Consider the following 19,950-nt stretch of genomic DNA (forward strand, 5'->3'; position numbering starts at 1 on the left):
TTTGGATGTTGGTTTTTCTTGACATGAAATGTAGAAAATGGTAAAAAGGTTTGTGGTGACGTGAGCCATGACCACATTTCAGGGTTTGCTGCTATGATGATCACATTCCGGTAATTAAACTTTTCTATGTGTTTGTGAAGGTGTCTCGTTGTGCCAGAAAACCTCCTCTAAGGTCGCAAAGTAAAAGAGGTTGAAAATCACTGTATTAGATTATATCTTTCCGGTTTGAAAGAGTGGTGTAAACTAAAATATTTTCCACATTTTGTTAAACTATGCTTTTTGTGTTGGTCTGAATTCATATGTTTACTCCGTGTCAAGTTGTAGCTTACATTTTCTATAGCTGCTGAAACCGAACTTATTTTGCAGTGGTTGCAAAACCTTAGAAAATACAAAGCTTGTAAACTTTTGTCCATTCTTGCTAAATTTCTGGTAAGACAGTAACACTAACATTTCTGATCAAACTCGACTAAAAACTAATTTGCTTTCAGTTGTAAATAAGCTTAAAACGAGTTTCACGCAAAAGTTTGTTCATTGTTTCCTTGATAATCACTTGACACAAAGAAAAAAACAAATAGGAGGCCAGAATCATTTTCCTCCAGACGAAAAATATAGCATAGCACGGAACTGGGAAAAATGACCTTGTTCACACAATCATAATAGGACCCGAAATACAAAAAAATATCAAAAGCAAGATGCCCTAATTCAGTATTGCTAAATATTAACAAATTAAAACTTAACAGTAAATGTTTGTTGATTACTACTCCATGGCCGATTCTAATGAGTGGATAATTTGCTTCATACGACCACAACAAAAAAACAAACGCAAAAACATATTGTGATTGACATCGCCGAAATAGGGAAAAGCAAGGCGAAAATAAATAAACAGAAAAAAGCAACAAAAAATTGGACGCAAAAAATAACGGAGCAACGTAATAATTTTTTCGGTATCACCAAATGGAAAAAAAATATACACAAGCGAAGCAGTGCAAAATTTTCACTTTCCATTGAAAAACACGGAAGAGAATGCGAAAAAGTTGAAAAACACAACAGGGAATGGAGCCAGTACGCAGTTAATGGATGAAAATAAATAATATTTGCCGACTCATATACATACATAGAGGTATGAAAAAATAGGATGATAGGCATTGGATTTTTTTGCAACTTCTTATTACCAGAATTTAGTGGCTTTGGCTGTAACTAAATTGGCATAATCAACAAATATCTCTGCGACTTTTTGTGCCAGAATTCGTGTTTACTTTTTTAGTTCAATCGCAGCAAAGGCGCTCAGAGCATCAAAAAAGCTGCTAAACGGAGAAATATTGCACTGCGATTTCTCGACAGAAATAAACCAGTTTTGGTTTGGTACTAAGACCTACTAGAGCAAAATATACATTATATCATATTGTATCAGTACACGTGTACAAATGGAAAGTAACAAATTTATATGAATTGTGCCATTTGGCGCCTGGAAAGTTTTTGGGGTGCTCCACAGCGCCGCAAGTGTACCGATGTACAAAAATAAACGCCTTTTGCTTTTGCGCTTTTATATGACACAGTACACGCTACGTTATAGGTCCTCTAGGTCCCGAATTGTTAAGCCCTGGGGTTTGGTGCATTCCCGGGCTGAAATGGGGTGTTTGTGGGTTACAAGCAGATGGGTGGATATTTCCCATGTACCCTTGTCTGTGGACAGGGTAATTTTGTTGGGGCTGCTGAGTTTGGTGTTGTTGCTGCTGAACAGCGGGGTAGTGGTAGGCCTGGTGGTAATTGCTTTGTGACGTCATCACTGGGTGACGTGGCTGTTGCGCGTGGGCATGTTGGTTGTAGTACTGCTGATGAGAGGTTTGGTTCCACATTGGGGCCGTATGGGCCGTGTAGGTGCTTTGTGGTCGGCTGCCCGGAGAATAAGACACAGTGATGGGACGTTGGACGCTAGAGGGCGCGCCTGGGCTGTACCGCACAAGCGGTGACGATTCCAAGCCGTAGGGCAACGAATTTGATTGATTGGGAATTTGATGCTGCGGGAGCGGGATCGGTGCAGATGCGTGCGGCAGGTGACGTGTCACGGGAGGTGGGTGTGACCAGGCGCCAGAAGTAGGCGTGGTCGGCAATCTGTGGGAAAGGTTTGGTTGGTATTGCATGGTAGAGGAATGCTGTCCATGCAGCTGGTGTCGCTGTTGCTGTAGAATCATTTGTTGTTTCTGTATAATCTGTTGCTGTAGTAATGGTTCTTGTTTTGGGATTAATTGTTGTTGTTGTTGTTGCTGCTGTTGTGAAATATATTGTTGCTGCTGCTGCTGCTGCTGCATCAACTGTTGTTGCTGTTGCTGTTGTTGCTGCTGCTGTTTTTGTTGTTGTTTTAGCATGTCCTCGTTCCTTTTTTCTTCGGCTAGCTTGGCCTAAATAAGAACACTGGTTATAAACAACTTTAGAATAATACACACAGCTCAACAGTAGGACACTTTTGTTGTAATATTTCCAGTCATAACAATACGGACAATTGTTGTTTTACCTTTTCAATGTTGCGTTGAGTTTCTTTTTCCACGTACTCGGCAGCACCATGATTCCTGTAGTTCATGTTCTTGTGTTGATAGAAAACCATCGAAATCCGAGAGGGATGAAAACGGTCGGGTTTTAGGAGAGGGGTGGTGGCATGGAGTTCACGTTTTGCGCATTCAATCAAGACCTACATCGAAAAGTAAGCGTTGACGTATTAAATTAATAATAACTAAGCGGAATGTTTAAGAACCAACCAGAAGGTCAGCGTTTCTATTTCGCTATTTTAAATACACCCTTTATAGTGTCTTTCGTAAAAAAAAAAGAAAAAAGAAAAAAGAAAAAAAAATATGGACAAAAACAATATGTAAAAATATGTACAAAAACAATATCACTGTTTATGACAATAAATAACTAAGAGTGAAAAAAAATAATAATTTCCACTTATTTATACAGCGTTGTATTTATGACAGTATTTTTGCGGTGTATTAATCACTTATAGACCTATGTTGATAATATTGTACATAGCTTCTTTAAACACGTGCAAAACCACGTGAGACATGCGTAATCACAAAGTAGTAACGGCGATAATAGGACAAGATTACTTCTGTTTGGCGAATGAAGACAAAACAAACCTTATGTCATTAGATTTAAGTTAAAAGCATTAGGTCCATTACCTTTTAAATTTTAGACATATGTATTTCGCTTAACAGCGTCGTCAGTAACTTTTCAAATAGATTTTTTTTTCATTTTTACATTTCTACGAAAGAGCTTGTATTAAAATAAGGTACTTACGATGCTGTTAAAGCAAAATATACGTATTTGCATGAACTAAAATCTATGAAAAACAGAAAGCATATACTTGTGACAAAGTTCTTACCGATCCGTGCATTGGTGCGATGGCAACACCACCCACTTCCTCGTCTCCAAAACTTTCCGTTGCATCCGAAAAGAACCTCGTTTGTGGTTTAGGGTCTTCGGTTTTTACCTGCACATTACTATGCAGAGAAGCTGTATTCGGAGACATTGACGAATTCGCAGCGTAGCTCTTCAAATTTATCTTATGACCAGGGTAATTCAACTCTTCCGTATAAGGCTCACTCTTTACCATGTGTACAGGTTGGGTCATGGGTGGAAAATTTTGACCGGACCCCATATGGGGTAACGCTCCCACGTGGGGTGAATTAGGGGGTAAAGAGGGTGAAGTGGTGGAAAGTCTTCGGCCAAATTGGAAGGAGGCCTGCATGGGAGATGGGGCCTGTTGCCTTGGGGTAAGAGGTGGGGTAAAGCCACATGGGGGCAAGGGGCTTTTGGAATGAATTTGGGTCCCACCGGGGCTGAAAATGCTGCCGATTGATGGAAGGTTGTGATCCAATGAGGGGGCGGGTGAGAAAGATGGGTGGCGTCTGTAGGGCCATCTCGGAGGGGGTGAATATATGGGGTCCATTTGTGGGGCTTGGGGGTTGATGTGCATGGTTTTGTTGAAAGATGAATACATGGGTGAAGCATGTTGTTGCTGTTGTTGGTTAAACCTACAAAATATGAATAAAATTTATCTATAAATTTTACACTAATTTCAATAGCTGCGTTCACTGGGTTCTGTATACGTTCTTTTTCAGTGTTGGTGAAATTTTAATTTAATTTATTTCTCTTTATTGACGTTTTTGTTGAAATAACAAAATCAATTTAGACACGTTGCTACTATTATTAACCACATAGAAAACACAAAAACACTGCAATTTACTGAGAATACTTTCATAGGAGTACCTTTCAAACCATTTAATCGAAATGCAGCAAATGTTGCTACAATAATGTGGAATTTGAAAATATATAGTTTATAAAATATATAAAAATCTCGAAAACGAAAAAAAGTGGTACACATCCGCGAGAAAGTTTGGGCCAAAATATATAATGAGTTTATTTCAGCAATTTTGTTAAAAAAAAAACACATATCAAATATACAGAAAACAAGTGCCCTATCATGCTTCAAGTAGTAAAACGTCCCGTTAGTATTAAAACAATCAGCCAACTAACCAAGTATTTTCGAGTCTTTGAATTTTAACTTGAGGTTGCTTATCCATGGACGCGGTGTCTTCCACAGACATCGAACGATTCGGAAATTTTCCGCGTTTCTTCTTGGGCGGAGTCGTATACGTTTCACCACGACGCTTCTTGTCCTTGCGCTGTTTGCAAGTTCCAAGCGGTTTGTCACGGAGTCGAATCTGTCTTGGGAAGCTTGACAGAATCTGTTTGAGAAAAGATGAGTTGACATTAGAACTTACAAAACACAAATATCTTTTAGTTACTCCACTAACGATGAACTATTTGAACTCGTAGGCTCTTAGCAAAGATCTCGGATGGGTGCTCATGAACTATAAGATGATTACTATATTCAGAATCGTAGATTTGGTTACACATTTTTTGACTCTGATTCAACTCATTAAAAAATTTCCGACTCCGATTTAAATCTTTACAAAAAAAATCCTACCTAGACTAAACTTCTGTTTTTAACATGTTTGCAATAGTTGCACTCGCCAAAAGTATCACGACTCCGATTTCACCATGAAAAGTTTGACTTCACCGACTTCACAACCCAGACTACAATGGCTGTTTTTTTTCTTGGATAAGCTGCGATGATGGCCCTTGTTTTATGCATTTAATATTTGGACTTATTTGAACAATTGTGTATCTTAGTTTTTTTAGAGTTATTGACACTGATATCAAATATCCAATAGTCATCTGTTCGTTGTTTTTTTCACAAATCTATGCTCAAACAGCAAATATAATATACCCGAGTCAAACATTTTGTGGGGTGTTTAAGGAAAAAAAGTGTTTAAGGACCGATATGTAAGAACAACAGAGAGAATTGAAGTGGTAAAATAAACTGATCAAAAATCAGTACTTCAATTTTTTTGACTCGTCATATATGACAGATCACAGATGATTAAAAGTAATATGTAACTTTTATATTTATACTCAAAACAAATTTTCTGCTTGCCAGTCTATACCAAGATATAACTGAACGTTAAAAAAGATTGGGCGCATTTGGTCGTTGTTTGTATGCTCTCTGAAGCAAGATGGACATGCTATAAGTTGCCTAAGTCAAATATACACACCTCAATGGCACCGCTGTTGATTTTGTCCAGGACTCCATCATAAGTTCCCTGTTCATTTGAAAGGTCAAGTTTATACAAGGGTAAAACATGAAGCTGTTCGTCGGCCGGCTTTTTTCCAAGTTCCCGCATTTCAGGCTTCGTCAGTGTCAAAACCTATACATAGTAAAAATATAAATATACACTAAACCTCGGTGAATCCGGGCCTATTTGGACCAAAATATTTATTCGGATTATGCGAACTTTTAGATTAACCAATGTCGATTAGTTCAAGTTTTAACAAATTACAAATCATTTGCACTTCGACTTTTATCCGAATTAGGTGAAGGTTTAAGCGAGGTTTACTTTGTGTTAAACTTTGAGCGAGGAAAAATGTGTTGTCTTCGTTGACCAAACTTTTTCATATTACTCCTTTACACTGTTTTGGGCAGATTTATTCAATGTTAAATACATATTTATTAGATAAGATTGTTAACGAAAAACTGAGAAAAATTGAAGCCGTTGAAGTGTTATAAAACTTTGTCAAATTGAAATCAAAAAGTTACAAAAACTATTGTCAACATTAGAAAAGAAATACAAAAGCCAAACAAGGCTTTTAAATACCCTAGGTAGAAATAAATAAAAATGTTATATCAATCTAGACCAAATATGTTCATTTCAAACTTTATAGTAGGCCAGGCCTACCAAGGGCGTTATACCAAATGAGTAAATATTTTTTAACCTGTTTTAAACAAGAAAAAACTCATTTTTAATCAATCACATATAAAATGTCTTGTATTGGAAGCTTACCACAGTTGAGCCATTGTCCATATTGTTTTGGTCTTTGTGTGAATGTGCGCAGAAATCCATGCATAGAGTTACTCCACTGAAAGGTCTTCCTTCGAGCTCGGAATTTTCACCTAATCTGCATTCTGTGCCCTTTGACTCGTGTTCGGTCTGTGCGTGATAAACAAATCGTATTTAAACGAGGTGGCAATTAAATTACACGAAAACGCTGAGTCATCGTGAAAACAAAGACAGGTTCTGATGTAACAAACATTTCACAGTGACAGCCCCGGAATTTTATAGCTAGTTTGCATAAAGAAATATCTTCATAAGTTTAATTAGGAATATAACGGCACAAATATACGTAAACGGCGATGTGTTTTAGAACTTAAACGTATTACTGATGATGTCATAAGCATTTGCCGAAACGTTTGAATAATAGAGCATGACGCTTTTTACTTTACATTTGGCCGTTATTTCCTTATTAAATTTCTCCATTTATGTGAACTTTAAATATCAGTAGAAAGGAAGAAACGGTGTAAATTTTATCTATCAACATGGCCAAGGGGAAATGAGACAAAAACAGTTTAGAACCTCTGAAAGCTGAACAAAGACAACCTCTGAACATATTTACAGTAAACCGCGGTTAATCCGAATCCGTTTGGACCAACAAAATTGTCCCAATTAGGCGAAAATCTGGTTTAACCGATGTCGGATATTTTAAGTCTGACCACATTACAAATCATTTGTACCTCAAGTTTTGTCCGAATTAGGCGAAGATCTGGACTATAACCGATTCGGGTTTTACCGAGGTTTACTGTATTTTAACCTATTTTAATATTCATATAACTCGATTTTCTTAAATTTTGTGACCTGCACGATTTTTCGTAACACACCTGGTTTTTATGGGCATCAGGGGCGGCCATCTTGTATTTTGAACTCATGTCAGTCGCTAATCGTTGACAGATGTTTTCCACAAACTTTTCGGCGGCGTTGTCCTTGGTGCCATTCAACTTGAACTTGTTCGGGTTCACGGACCTCGCGTATTTGCAGCCGTTGTAGAACATCGACCAGGAACAACCGAAAGAAAAGGAGGCCCCGCCCGAAGCATCATCGAAGCCTTGACAAGCACAGGTTCTCCTAAAAGAAAAAAAAACGGTTACACGCAACGTTAGAAATGCAAAATGTAATTTTGTATTCATCGATTTTTGTTATTTATAGCTTCGAACAGGTATTGGCTTTTCCTTGTGATTTGAGGTCATAAGAATTGTACCATGGAAAATGGAAGGTCTGTTTATTGTTAATGTTAGGCATAAAACAAAACATATTTTAAAGATATGTTTGTTTTTATTTTTTCTTGACGCAACTGAGTCATCATACACAACGATTGTGTAAAAAACTATATGCCGGCTGTTAGTCATTAAAAGTGTGTTAGGAAAACTTGCAACACGGAGAATAAACGCAAAACAAACCAAAAATGCATTTGTGATCATTTCAACAGTTTTTAAATGTGCAATCAAGTAAAATAATGTCCCCCCCAAAAAAAAATATTTAAATCAAAACGTTATCCTATTCAGTGATATGAAGAAAGTGAAACTGTAACATCAAGCAAGTAACACATTTTAATAAGGAAAACCTACAAACCACATCAAGCTTATGTATATATGAGGTACTTTGTTAAGGTTTCAAGGCCAAATGCTTCAGTTTTTTTTAAATATAGGAGATAAAGAATTCGCTTTTCCGCTTTTAAAATTTATGCGTCCTTGCAACGGTTTGCAAATTTAGCAAAACTGTTAGTTTTGTTTCATAGTTTTTTATTGTTTTAGGGGTTAGTTTATAAGTGAGCCTACACTTTATCCCCATTTTAAAGCACTTTTACAATTAAACGTAAACTTACTCTTCATTGGTGGCACATCTTCTTTCTGTAGCTTCACCGTTTGTAGGAATTAATTCAGTAAACTTGCTGTAGACGTAGTCAGCCATGGGTCGTTCCACACCTTCCCATAACATGATAACTAATGCAACCACTGCTGTAGGGCAATGATGCTTTGACCGTTTTCTACAGACAACCAAAACTTTTTCTTCTATTCCAGATCTTCGCAGAACCTAAAAAGTATTTGTGATATACAGCAAAAGACAAAATATTTTTCAACCCAACTGGTATAAACGAAAGTGCATCAAGCCAATAAAAGACAAGTAAGCTGCAGACAGTGTACGATGTTTCGACCTATGTTTTAAATGGCTTATCAAAAAAGGGATATGCAGCACATCTTACAAAAATATACAAACGATTTCTTTGACCGAACTGTTTCAAATGTGTTTTTTTAATAAATGAACGTAGGTCCAACAAGAACAATATAAAACTGATTTTTTAATCAAACGTTTTAAATAGCCCAAGAAATTGAAGTATGCAGTGCATCATACAAAATAAAAAACGATATTCTAATCATCTATTTCAACTGGCTTTTGAAAAACATAAAGGTGTGCAGTACATCTTACAAAAAATAAAACGATTTTTTTAACCAAACTCTTTACATGAATTTTCAAAAGATATGGACAGTATAAAGTGCGTCTCATAACAACCTGAAAACGAATATTTCTTACCCATTTAGCGATTGGGCATCCATGAGCAGTTTTGCCTTCCTTGCCAGTGTACTGGACCTTAAAGGACAAAAATTGTATAAAGACTTGACAAACCAAAAATCAAATAGGATAAACATTTATTTGCATACCTTTTCTATGCGAAGAGCTTTCCCAGTATGGCCACATCTTTCTTCAAAAAGTTTTCTAATTTCGGGAATAGACGACGCGGCACCCAGGTGTGTGTAGTAAGGAGCGTCATCATCTGTACCGTCTGAATCTGATGCAAAAAAAATCTTTATTTTACACATAATATTTAACAATACACTATGCCCGCTACAAGGTAGTTGTATTTGTACAAAAAGTTGGTTTCTAAATAGGTTTTACATTCATATATCCTATTTATATCTTAGATTATATCTTTTGAGCTGAATGCTGACCAAAAATTTGATCAGAAATTATTAATGCGGCAGCACTTTGAACCTGGGATATTCATAAAAAATTCGTTTGTGGTGCGTTGCAGTATGAAAAACGCTTGCTCTTTCGACAGAATCGCCAAAGCTAAATGCATGTATATATCTAGGCACAAAAGTTTCATTAATATGCATCAAACATCTTAGGCTAAAACTCATAAATACGCCACAGAAAAACCAAAAAAAAAACAGAATGAATCATAACTTTTTCCTAAACAAGAAACCTAGAATGGTATTTGGGTTTGAAAAGTTGCACAAAATTAAATTTCAATGTAAAAGTAATACTACAACGTTTTCCTTACCTGGTATACAAGCGCAAGGTGGGAAGACCGATTTCCGAACCACAGTGTTATTAGGTCCCTTGCACGTTATCACACGACCGCGGAGATCATCGGAGCCCATCGACGGAGTCTTCAAAAACTCTTCGGGCTTATGAGGGGGTGTTGGTAGGGCACTGTTTTTTCCGTAATATGGTAGAGACTCATCACTGGGTTTTCTATGCAAGTAACTCAAAGGGGTTTGCGGTGGTGTATCCAAAACGGTACACTTTTGATGTTGACCCCGAAACGCCGGAGTAAAACAAAGATTTTCTGAAGGTGCTGTTGTGTGATGAATAGTAGCGACTTTTGTGGAACTCGCGACTTTATGAGTTCCAGTCTCAGAACTCGATACCCCTTGAAAGCTGTACCGTCGTAAAATCACTTTCGGGTATTTATTACTTATCGGCTCGTCCAGATCAAGTGACTGGCTTCTGGGCTTGATTCCCACGGTGGGTGACGTCAGAGAGCACGTGGTCGTCACCGAGGTGCAACTCAATGCGTTTGAAGCTAAGTTGACTTTTTGAGGTAGTGCGGTGAGTAGAAAGGTTGAAAGACTAGTAGCAGGTGCGGTGTTGTTCACCACAGAGGAAGCGGCCTCAGCGGGCAGTGGACGAGAGTTTGAACGGCTCGGCTCTGAACAAATCAGTCAGTTCAGAATACGTTGCACTATTGTTACTACTACGGGAGATTTTGTAATACTTTATAGGCTTAAATTCAATGCTAAACATGTTTATTTTGGGCCGGAGTCTCATTGTAGGTATGGTAAACCTCAGTTAGTCCAGATCTTCATCTAATTCGGACAAAGCTCGAGGTATAAATGATTTGTTATGTGGTAAGACTTTACTAATCGACATTGGTTAATCCGGATCTTCGCCTAATTTGGAGAAAAAATGAGGTACAAATTATTTGTAATGTGGCATCACTTAAACTAATCGACATTGGTTTATCCAGATCTTCGCCTAATTTGGAGAAAAAATGAGGTACAAATTATTTGTAATGTGGCATCACTTAAACTAATCGACATTGGTTTATCCAGATCTTCGCCTAATACGGACAATTTTTTGTGGTCTAACGGGTCCGGATTAACCGAGGTTTACTGTATATTGTGCAATTTGGAAGTTTTATCTGTGATTTACATCAGCGATCTTCAACCTTGGATGCATGGGGTAACTTTAACAGTCACAGAGGTACAGAGGCATCAAGTATGTAAAAAAGTTGTATAAGTGTAAGTATTTGCAGTGTGTGTGTGCAACTACTTTAAAACAGTTCTCTTATGGATTATTTATTTATAATTAGGCTTTTTAAGCATGACATTTTATTCAGGGTCTCTAAAAGGTCAAAACTGTCCGTAAATGTTATATTACCCACAAGGGTGCATGAAATCGCACTATCGACCATAAAAGAAAACGGTTGAAGAGCACTGATTTAGATGATTACAAATTCTATACCCAGTGGCGGATCTACTGTAAAATCCCTGTGGAGAGGTCTGGTAGATATTTTGTCAAATTTAATTCTATCCATACTATAACTTCATCGAAACCCAAAACATTTTCTGTTTATATCAACATTTTTGAAATTGTCATACAAAATTTTATTTTTAGTTTCTTTGTGGAGAAACTGACATAACACCTTGGTATCAACCATTACTTTTTTCAGAAAAACGTTTACTGCAGAATTGGCCTCAAAAAACTAACACACTGGCGATTGTGGTGGGCTGAAAACTAGATCCGCCACTGATACCAGAATTTGAAATCCATCACACAAGTTTTCGTTTTTCACATATTTATTATTGCCTTGTCTAGCGAGGGAGAATAATTTAAACCGGCGAACTATGGAGTAAAAAGCGTCGATCACAAAAAAACAAAAACACTTGACAGAAAAAAATAAGCAGCGGTGAAAAGAAAACTTAATTTCTCTCACCTTCAACCGGTTGGGATAAGATCGTAGTTCCCACCGAAGAGCCATTTGCGTTAAACTCGAGCGTCCGCTGGTTTTCGGATCCCACCGAGGCCGCATGCAAGTTTTTTGGCTGCTCGCTTGGATTGATTTTGTCCGCATGGGGCAGTATAATACCCTCCACGCTCAGCGACTGCGCCGCCTGGTGGTGATGGTGTGAGTTCTCGCTTAGGACCGAAGACAACTCGGCGGAGTCGTACCCGCTTTCACCAGGCGATATTGTCGAGTGAACGTCCGTTGGCGAAGAGGCGGATTTTTGTGCGGCCTCATGCCCCATATGGCGGTCCTTGTTAGGCAGAAAGCCTTGGTGGTGCTCAGGGGCTTTGCCGTATAGCACTGTAGTCATTGTTTCGGCAAAGTGCTTGTCCGAGCTCTCGTATCCCTGAGGGTGGTGCTGGTTGTGATGGTGGCCAAGCTGGTTGCTGTTGGTTGTCGTGCTCGCCTGCTGATTGTCTGGAACAGATAACCTGGCAGCAGCGAACGAAGCATTGCCCACATATCGCCCCTCCATGGAAGGGTGTCTGTTGGCAATGTTCGCACGGGTGTACGGCAGGGCGGTGCTTGGTTGCGGGTGGGGTCGTTTGTCAAGACTGCTGCCAGGTCGGGCTAAAAAATGATCCGCGGCGCTTGTAGCGGAGGAATGGGATTCAGGTTTGCGCGCCATTTCACTGTTTGCTTGTTCTGTGTGCATTGGCATTGTTCTCGGCACTGCGTTGCCTTGTTGCTGGTGGTGTTCGTGCCACGGGCGGTAGGTCTGAACGTTGGCGGGAATCGGTTGGGTATCTCCGGGAGCATTTGCGCCGCAGTGCCCGATGTTCGGCGACGACGAGAGGTGAGGCATACTGACCACGGATGGACTCGACGTGGCTCCTTGATACTGGGACACAGGAGATTCAGTCATCAACGGGCTGCGCAGGCTGCTTCCAGCTGAGCCCGCAAAGGGACTGTGTGAAACCACTCCTGGTCCAGCAGGAGAGCTCTGCACCATGGGACTACGGCTGGTACTTCCGTTGCTGGATGGTTGCTCCGATATGTGTCGTGGAGCCGGGAAACACTCGCTTGAAGTGTTCCTGCTCACCCTCCGGTTAGCGGCAGGGTAAGAAGGCGGAGGTTGAGGCATCGGCTGGTCGTTAGGTGTGGTCGCATCGTGCGGCGACTGCTGTGGTATTTGGCCAGTGGACGGCATCCTGAAATTCCAGCTGTTGCCGTTCGGCATGGAATGACCCATGTCACCAGTCTGAGGGTGAGCGTGTCTCGTTGGTTGCTGGTTCGGAAAGCGCTGATCACCAAATTGTTCGAAATGTTGGTTAAAAGGTGCACCATATTGGTTTGGTTGGTGCGGGTACGATGCTTTACTGGTTGGGTGGTTAAACTGGTACGGAGGGTGGCCAGGTGGTTTAGGGTTAAAATTACCTTGTGCGTTTGGATCAGCATTGCTCGGGTAAGGCGAAAATTGCTGTTCGCCACCAGATGGGTTGTACTCTATGCCACCGGGGTATGTGGGTCTGCCATATGGCCTGACCGGATCAGCACCACTGGGAGGCGGAAAAGGTGGGGTATTTCCCGGAAAACCACCATTGGTGGAGTTAAACGAGTTTGGCATCATACGAACGTTCGTTTCGGAAGGCATGGTGTCGTTTTGGTACTGGTTGTTTTCGCGTTGAAACATATTGGCTTCGTTGGGATTGACTTGACGCGGCTGTTGGTGCGCCGAGGATGGATTTTCCGTACTTTGTGTGGCTGGAAATGGTCTGTTGTGGTGGTCGAATGGCCGGGCTATTTGCGTGCCTAGCTTGCTGGTTTCAGTTGGTGCGCCGTGTGTAGGATGGTTCGGCGCATAACCTTTCTGGTGCTGTGCTGGTAAATTGTTGTTCGAATATTGCGCTGTCTTTGAAGGATCCTTAACCGGACTGCTTTGACCGTGAAAAGGCGTGGAGGAGTTAAATTTCCGAAGATTATTTAACAATTGGTCTGGTAAGGCCTGGCTTTCAACTGTCCCTTGCCCTGGTGGTCCCGGTCCTGGTCCAGTAGGCGGCGGTGGTGGTCGGCCTGGAAGTTGTGTTTGGTCAGTACTTAATGATGTTGCCGGTTTTTCGAGGACGGACGAACCCCAGTAGTTGCTATCATGCTGTGACACCCGACGTTGTTGTGGACTCTGTAGCTGTTGCAACTGTGGTTGACCAGAAGGGGTTCCTTGGTTGTGTAATGGTGCCCCGATAGCCGAACTTGAAGTATCATTTAGCGAACTGTTCGAGCTTGGACCAGCGGCGCTTGGTTGGTTGGCACTGATGTTGCTCTCAATTGCTTGCAGTGCTTGGTTAATAAAGTCAGTCTCCTCGTTTGGACCAGGAGGGTCGCCACTTGGGACACTTGCTTCAGTGCGCGGGTTTTGCTCAGTGGCAGGAAAGTTGGATTGGTGATAGGGCGGCTGTTGTGGGTTTGAATTTGGTTCGTTCGGATAAAATGGAGGATTTCCTAAAAAGGTAATTTTTGTTAGATTAGCTTACATTTTCACCACTAAGGCAGCAAAAATGCCTCTTATTAGCTAGTGTATTAAATTGCTTTAAACTTCACAGTTTGTTTTAGCAAAAGTGTTTTGTGCACAAACTATACACAAATCTGTTTATCAGTTCATTTGAGTTCAGTTTTATTATACTTTTTTGCCAATTGTATACGGGACCTCATTGTAATAGATTTTGCATTAGCCTACAGTTGTTCCCAACCAGGGAGTAATTCTAAGCAAGGGAAGAATTTTAAAACCTGAGGTAAAGAATTTACTTCAAATTTTACATGTGGTTTGTAAATAGACACTTTAGCTTTGGAAATATAACCTGTAAAGTTGGTAAAAGACCCAATTTTAATGGACATTTGTATGGTTTAGTATTTACTTTGTAGTCTATTGGGGAGGAATGAGAAAGTTTTGAGTTGTTAAGTGAGGAATTCACCGAAAAAGGTTGAGAACCACTGGCCTAGTAAAACAAGGTTGTACCTGGACGATTGGCCGAGGAATTGGCACTTGGAAGTCTGTTTTCGGGTCTTGGTGGGTTTCTGGAAATGGGTTGACCCGGTCCGTGGCCCAAATCTCCAAACTCGGCGAAATTTGGGTGCAAAGTTGGGTGTACAAGTCCCTGCAGAAAAACGATACATTAGAAGTCATGTCAAGACATGATGCCCGGTACTTCTACATCATAGATTAGCCGTTTATGCTTCTGCATCTTTGAGTTGGCTTTTTTATGCTTCTACATTTTAGAATTTTTACATTTTAATATTTTTCAAATACTTTACATAAAATTGTGAAAGGATGAAAAAAAGGAAATTTACTGTGCACCACAACAACAGTTTTTAGCAAGTCAATGTTTTACCTGAGGTAGATCGGTTGGTAACGAGTCGTCGGTTTTGCTTCGTTTTGACTCGCTTGGTGCAAGTTCATCAACGTCCTGCAAAAAATATGTAAAGTTTTTAAAAACGAAATCTCAGCAGGCAATTTAATACAAAACAAGAAAAAAAGTAGCAAATCAGAAAAAAAAACAAATTCAATAATTTTAAAGCAACAGCACAACAGTTCAAATCGTATTTTGATCCGTTACAACACGGAAATCTGTTGCAACAAACGCGAGAACCGCTGGAAACAGAACCTTGTAGTGTCGGTTGTTATGGCAACAACAAGAGAAAGTCAACTACCCTGCGCTGCAAATGTGCGTCGTTCGACCTTTTCACCTTCGTAGTTAATATTTGACAAGAACACATTTGGAAACAGGATGATTTTGAAAGCACGCATTATGTTATTTGTTGCACACAATACTTTTGATGTAAGTTGAACAACTGTAATTGTTATGGCAGTGTAAAATGCATTTTTGGTAACATTTGACATACATTCTGAAAAATTCGGTTGTTTGTTTTGCTTAATTTAAACTCATTCACGGCGATTTACTGCACTAATCTCGTTGAAAAAGCCGCCTCGCCTTAATCGTGCAAAGTCGTTTCTATAAGCATTTCCACCAAAAAACAATACATAGAAATAAACAAAATTGCAAGATTAGTTCAGCTTTAAATTAGAGTAAATCGCACTTAATGTTCTGTATGTAAGCATTTACAGTAGAAGCTACATTATTGTTCAAATTACACAGGGTTGTTACAGGTTTAGCGTACGCAAATACCAGGTACTACTAGTAACCGACACAGCTGCCGCCCGCTGATAATCGATGACGGGTGTCACGTGAGCCGCTTCAACACGACTGACGTAGGAAACCGAACAAAGGGTACGCTCCGTTAGCTGTGCTTGAATTGTGCGCTTTGACTGGGCGTTCCCATGCAAACTTCAACGGACCTTGTGTAACACGAGGGCTCCATAACAAAGCCACGCCACGAAGTGAGCACTTTCAGTTACCAATGTTGAATTTGGTTTTAGTGGGATTTTATGAAAATAGTTAAGGTAGGAAATTAGTATGTTTTTTTTATTTCTGAGGTTAAAGTTCAACCTTAAAATGTGATGTGAGTTTGTAATTAGTTCTTACACTTATTTCAAACTTGTCATTTTAATTTTTTTTACAGAACTTTCAGTTTCAGTATTTTTGTAAAAAGAAATCTTAAATTTACATTGCGCATGAGTAAATTTTTAATTTGCATGTATTTACTGAAATTATATTTTATGATTTACTATTTATTGTTTCTATGGAGCGGACGGTTATAAGACCTCCACAGCTGATTACAACTAATCAGTAATTACAACCATCGAAGGGGATTTTTTTCTGCGACGCCATTCTCTTTAGTCCACATAAACAAATTTAAAATGAAATACTATACGCGTTTGTGAGACAAATAAAATCATGTAATTTTTAAATACCGGGTAAAAATAGCATTAAAAATTGTATTTGTTTAAATTTTGATCATTTTAAATGTTTTCATTTTTGTTTTCAAATATCTGTTTTTATGTAACTTAACAAGTGGATACATTTAGCATTTAGGCAATAAACTTTTTGCATAAATACTCATAACAAAAGATAGACACAATATCACAAAGAAGTAAAGAACCAACTATCTGCAAAATTCAAACAAACAAAAAACTATAAAAGTAATGTCATTAAATAATTTTCAAAAACCTACCTGACATTACAACAAATTAACAAAGTAAAATAATCTCAAGAAGTCTTTGAGGCACATTTGAACAAATAAATTTGATATGCTGCATCAAACAAAAGCCTGACTGTCGCTGAGTTGGGTACAAAGCATAAGCAAACTAAACAAATATATAAAAACCTAAAGAAAAGTCCACACCTTTAAAAAAATGTCACATTACTCATAAGGGTAAATGTTTTATAAACACACACCACCTTTTAGCGACCAACATGTATCTGACAACAAGTGCGAGCAACTCATGTATGTCTGACTGTTCATGAAGCTCAGTGACTGGTAAAAAAAATCAGTGACTGGTAAAAAGCATAGCAAGTAATGTTTTAAAGCCGCGAAGTGTGTTGTGCAGCTTAGCGTCAGTACTATGCATTTGGCAGGATATCCTTCTGGCAACACACATCCACTAAGCGCAACAACAGTGCACGGCAAGCTGGTTTGTTCATGCAAACGCGTTCTTCTTCTACTAGCATGACTGCCCGTACTTAGCATGTATATTGCAACAATCGATGCACGGTCCGCGCACAGCATTAACTCTACACTTGTACTGCATATAGGACAATATTTCCATTTGCCATAGAACTGGTTTTGATAATCCCAGCAAACTGCGTTCAACAAAAAACTAGCCTAGGGCTATGACTACAACGTACAAACTCTATAAGCTAAGGCTAGTACTGAGAGCGCACGCACACAAAAAAGTCTCGTTATTCAAGCCCCTTTACCGTTTCGGCTAACAGCATACACCGGGAAACTAAACCGCAGATGCGAACGAGGCATCTGTCCTATGGCGACATACAATCGATAGCCTCTACTCCCAGGAAGTGAAACGAGAGAGCTATACGCGAAGAAGGACGTTGCTGAGCGTCATGCACGTACAGTTACGAGGGAGAACTCGTTTTTGTGTTCGTTGGAGTATTACGACAGGTCTGTGTTCAAACAGGCGTATCAACCATGCCAAGTTACAATGGGTTGGTGTTGGTGTAGCGTAACGGTTCTCGGCCCTGCCAAGTATTTGAACAACGTCCGAATAACGCTTCGATTTGTTTGCGTGACCCACATAATGTCATGGTTTTTGTTACCGCTCTTGTTAGTGTTACTGAATAAATACAGGTACATCGGATGTTTCGATACATTTGACATACACTGCGACAAAAATTACATCGACATAATAATATTAGAAAACATAAGGTAATTTAAGGGCTCAAAATTATTTTTAATTCGTGAAAAAAATATTGACTTTTTGCGTATCGATAACAAAGAAAGCTACACTTTTAATATCGATTGCCAGTACACAAATATCTTATCTCCCAAGACGAATAAATACCAAGTTGACATGCGTCTAATTAATCGACTCTATGGCGCCACCTCGCGGTTAAAGAAACACAGTCAATGCTGCCACTATATCGCGACTGAGATATAAATATCACTACGCTTAACTTTTCCAAGGAAGTAATTAATTGATTTAATATCCCGCGTACACAAAACATCACGGACTAATGGGAAAACACCATTAGCTATTTCTATGTTACTCATAACGCTAATTTGCATGCAATATTTCCTACTATAGACCCGAAGCAAAAATAAAAAGGCGTAGAAATAGCATGTCAGACTTGGCGACGCAAAATAATACATTGCGTGACATTGCAATATTAACATGTACTTTAGAGATGACCTATTTTGACAAGAGAAACTTGAAGCTGGGAATTTTAAATTTAACTCTCGTTATGACCATCAACTGGGATTAAGGGCACTATAGGTCAAACACTTTGACATGACTTAACCCCATCGGCAAATATTTGCAACGGGTGAACCATAACCGAGGTTAGGGCACTATTATCTAAATCAACATGATATCTTGTCAGATAGCTTGATAACCGAAAAAAAATACAAAAAATGCATTTAACGAGGTTTTGATCTAATTTTACACTCAAAAATTTAAATTATGTTTTTTTTAAGGTAGACTAAAAACAGGCCGATATATAACAGGGAAGTTTCAACTGCCCAAAATGTATTAGCCTACTAAAAAAGACCCTTCTTGATTTTTGAAATAAAACGTAATTCTATTGAATTATTCTATTCGAATAAGGTTTAGTGGAAGTGTTTTCCTTACTCAAGCCACTATTTATCACAATAAAACCCCTCTATTATGAAAACACATAAGTTACAACTGTCACAAGCGCCGTTGCCTAAACTCGTAAAATATCCAACACGGTCAAAAAAACTCAAAAATCTCGTATTGCGTAATTGACAGACGGGCAAGGAATTATCTTGATGCAGTGTCTTTCTAATCCGTATACAAATCGGCGCTTTTCGTGCCTCGTACAGTCCATGGCAATGTGTTTGCATTTACAACGCCCGGCTGTGTGCATGTTTAGACGTTGAACGCCGAAATTAGATTGAGGCCGTAAACAGTGGGCAAAAATTACAGCGTTAAGCCATATTCCTTTGTACATGAGTGTTGATGTGACAGATAAGAGATGCGGGTACTGAAGAACGCCTATTAAAGCAATTCGACAATGCGTGGGGTTTTGCTAGTACAGGGTACATACAGGCAATTAAAAAACAATTAAAAACAACCAATATTGTAGGTAAAAATGTGGTTATTTTTTAACCTAAACTTTAAACACTTATAGTTTTGTCGAAACTTAACAGTACCAAATGACTACGTTTGTGGCACCTTACTGGCAAATTTATTTGTAACAACAAACCAATGTATATATTGACAACAAAATTGACATAACGTAGCTAAAAAAGTGGTAATTTTGTCAACTAAATCCCAACACTTGAATTTGTCGAAACCACAGTGCTAAATGGCTACGTATATGGTACCTTTTTGTTTGTAGCAACAAAATATATATATATTTACGTTGGAAGACAAAATTGCCATATTGTACTTTTTATAAACTAAATTTCAAACACTTAGTTTTGTCGAAAACAAACAGCACTAAAAGAACTACCATAAATAAGCCGTTTATCACTGCGTTTTTGAGTGTATTTTATCGCCTTTATTGCTTTATAACAACTTCGTGTTTTAATTTATGTCATTACCCAGATGTATGGGACGTCGAAACGTCGGCTTATTATAACAAAAAACTGCTGTAAGAGCTACATATGCACCTT

At 39.0% G+C, this 19,950-nt stretch overlaps 1 protein-coding gene across 1 annotated transcript in view; it reads right to left on the reverse strand.

Moving 5' to 3' along the window:
- Nucleotides 1-510: 510 nt before the first annotated feature.
- Nucleotides 511-19,950, reverse strand: part of LOC145232154 (uncharacterized) — a 29,836-nt gene continuing 10,396 nt past the window's right edge. Inside the window, exons 6-19 of the mRNA XM_080096676.1 lie at nucleotides 15,066-15,140; nucleotides 14,693-14,831; nucleotides 11,668-14,178; nucleotides 9,730-10,380; nucleotides 9,107-9,234; nucleotides 8,979-9,035; nucleotides 8,272-8,480; nucleotides 7,271-7,514; nucleotides 6,399-6,545; nucleotides 5,613-5,765; nucleotides 4,531-4,742; nucleotides 3,377-4,028; nucleotides 2,513-2,686; nucleotides 511-2,399 (exon numbers count right to left, since the gene is read on the reverse strand). Of these exons, the coding sequence (XP_079952802.1) occupies nucleotides 1,563-2,399; nucleotides 2,513-2,686; nucleotides 3,377-4,028; nucleotides 4,531-4,742; nucleotides 5,613-5,765; nucleotides 6,399-6,545; nucleotides 7,271-7,514; nucleotides 8,272-8,480; nucleotides 8,979-9,035; nucleotides 9,107-9,234; nucleotides 9,730-10,380; nucleotides 11,668-14,178; nucleotides 14,693-14,831; nucleotides 15,066-15,140 (6,189 nt within the window). The 3' untranslated portion in view covers nucleotides 511-1,562. The remainder of the gene's footprint in view (nucleotides 2,400-2,512; nucleotides 2,687-3,376; nucleotides 4,029-4,530; nucleotides 4,743-5,612; nucleotides 5,766-6,398; nucleotides 6,546-7,270; nucleotides 7,515-8,271; nucleotides 8,481-8,978; nucleotides 9,036-9,106; nucleotides 9,235-9,729; nucleotides 10,381-11,667; nucleotides 14,179-14,692; nucleotides 14,832-15,065; nucleotides 15,141-19,950) is intronic.

This window comes from Phallusia mammillata, chromosome 6 (genome assembly GCF_965637545.1).
Source record: "Phallusia mammillata chromosome 6, kaPhaMamm4.hap1.1, whole genome shotgun sequence".
NCBI lineage: Eukaryota > Metazoa > Chordata > Ascidiacea > Phlebobranchia > Ascidiidae > Phallusia > Phallusia mammillata.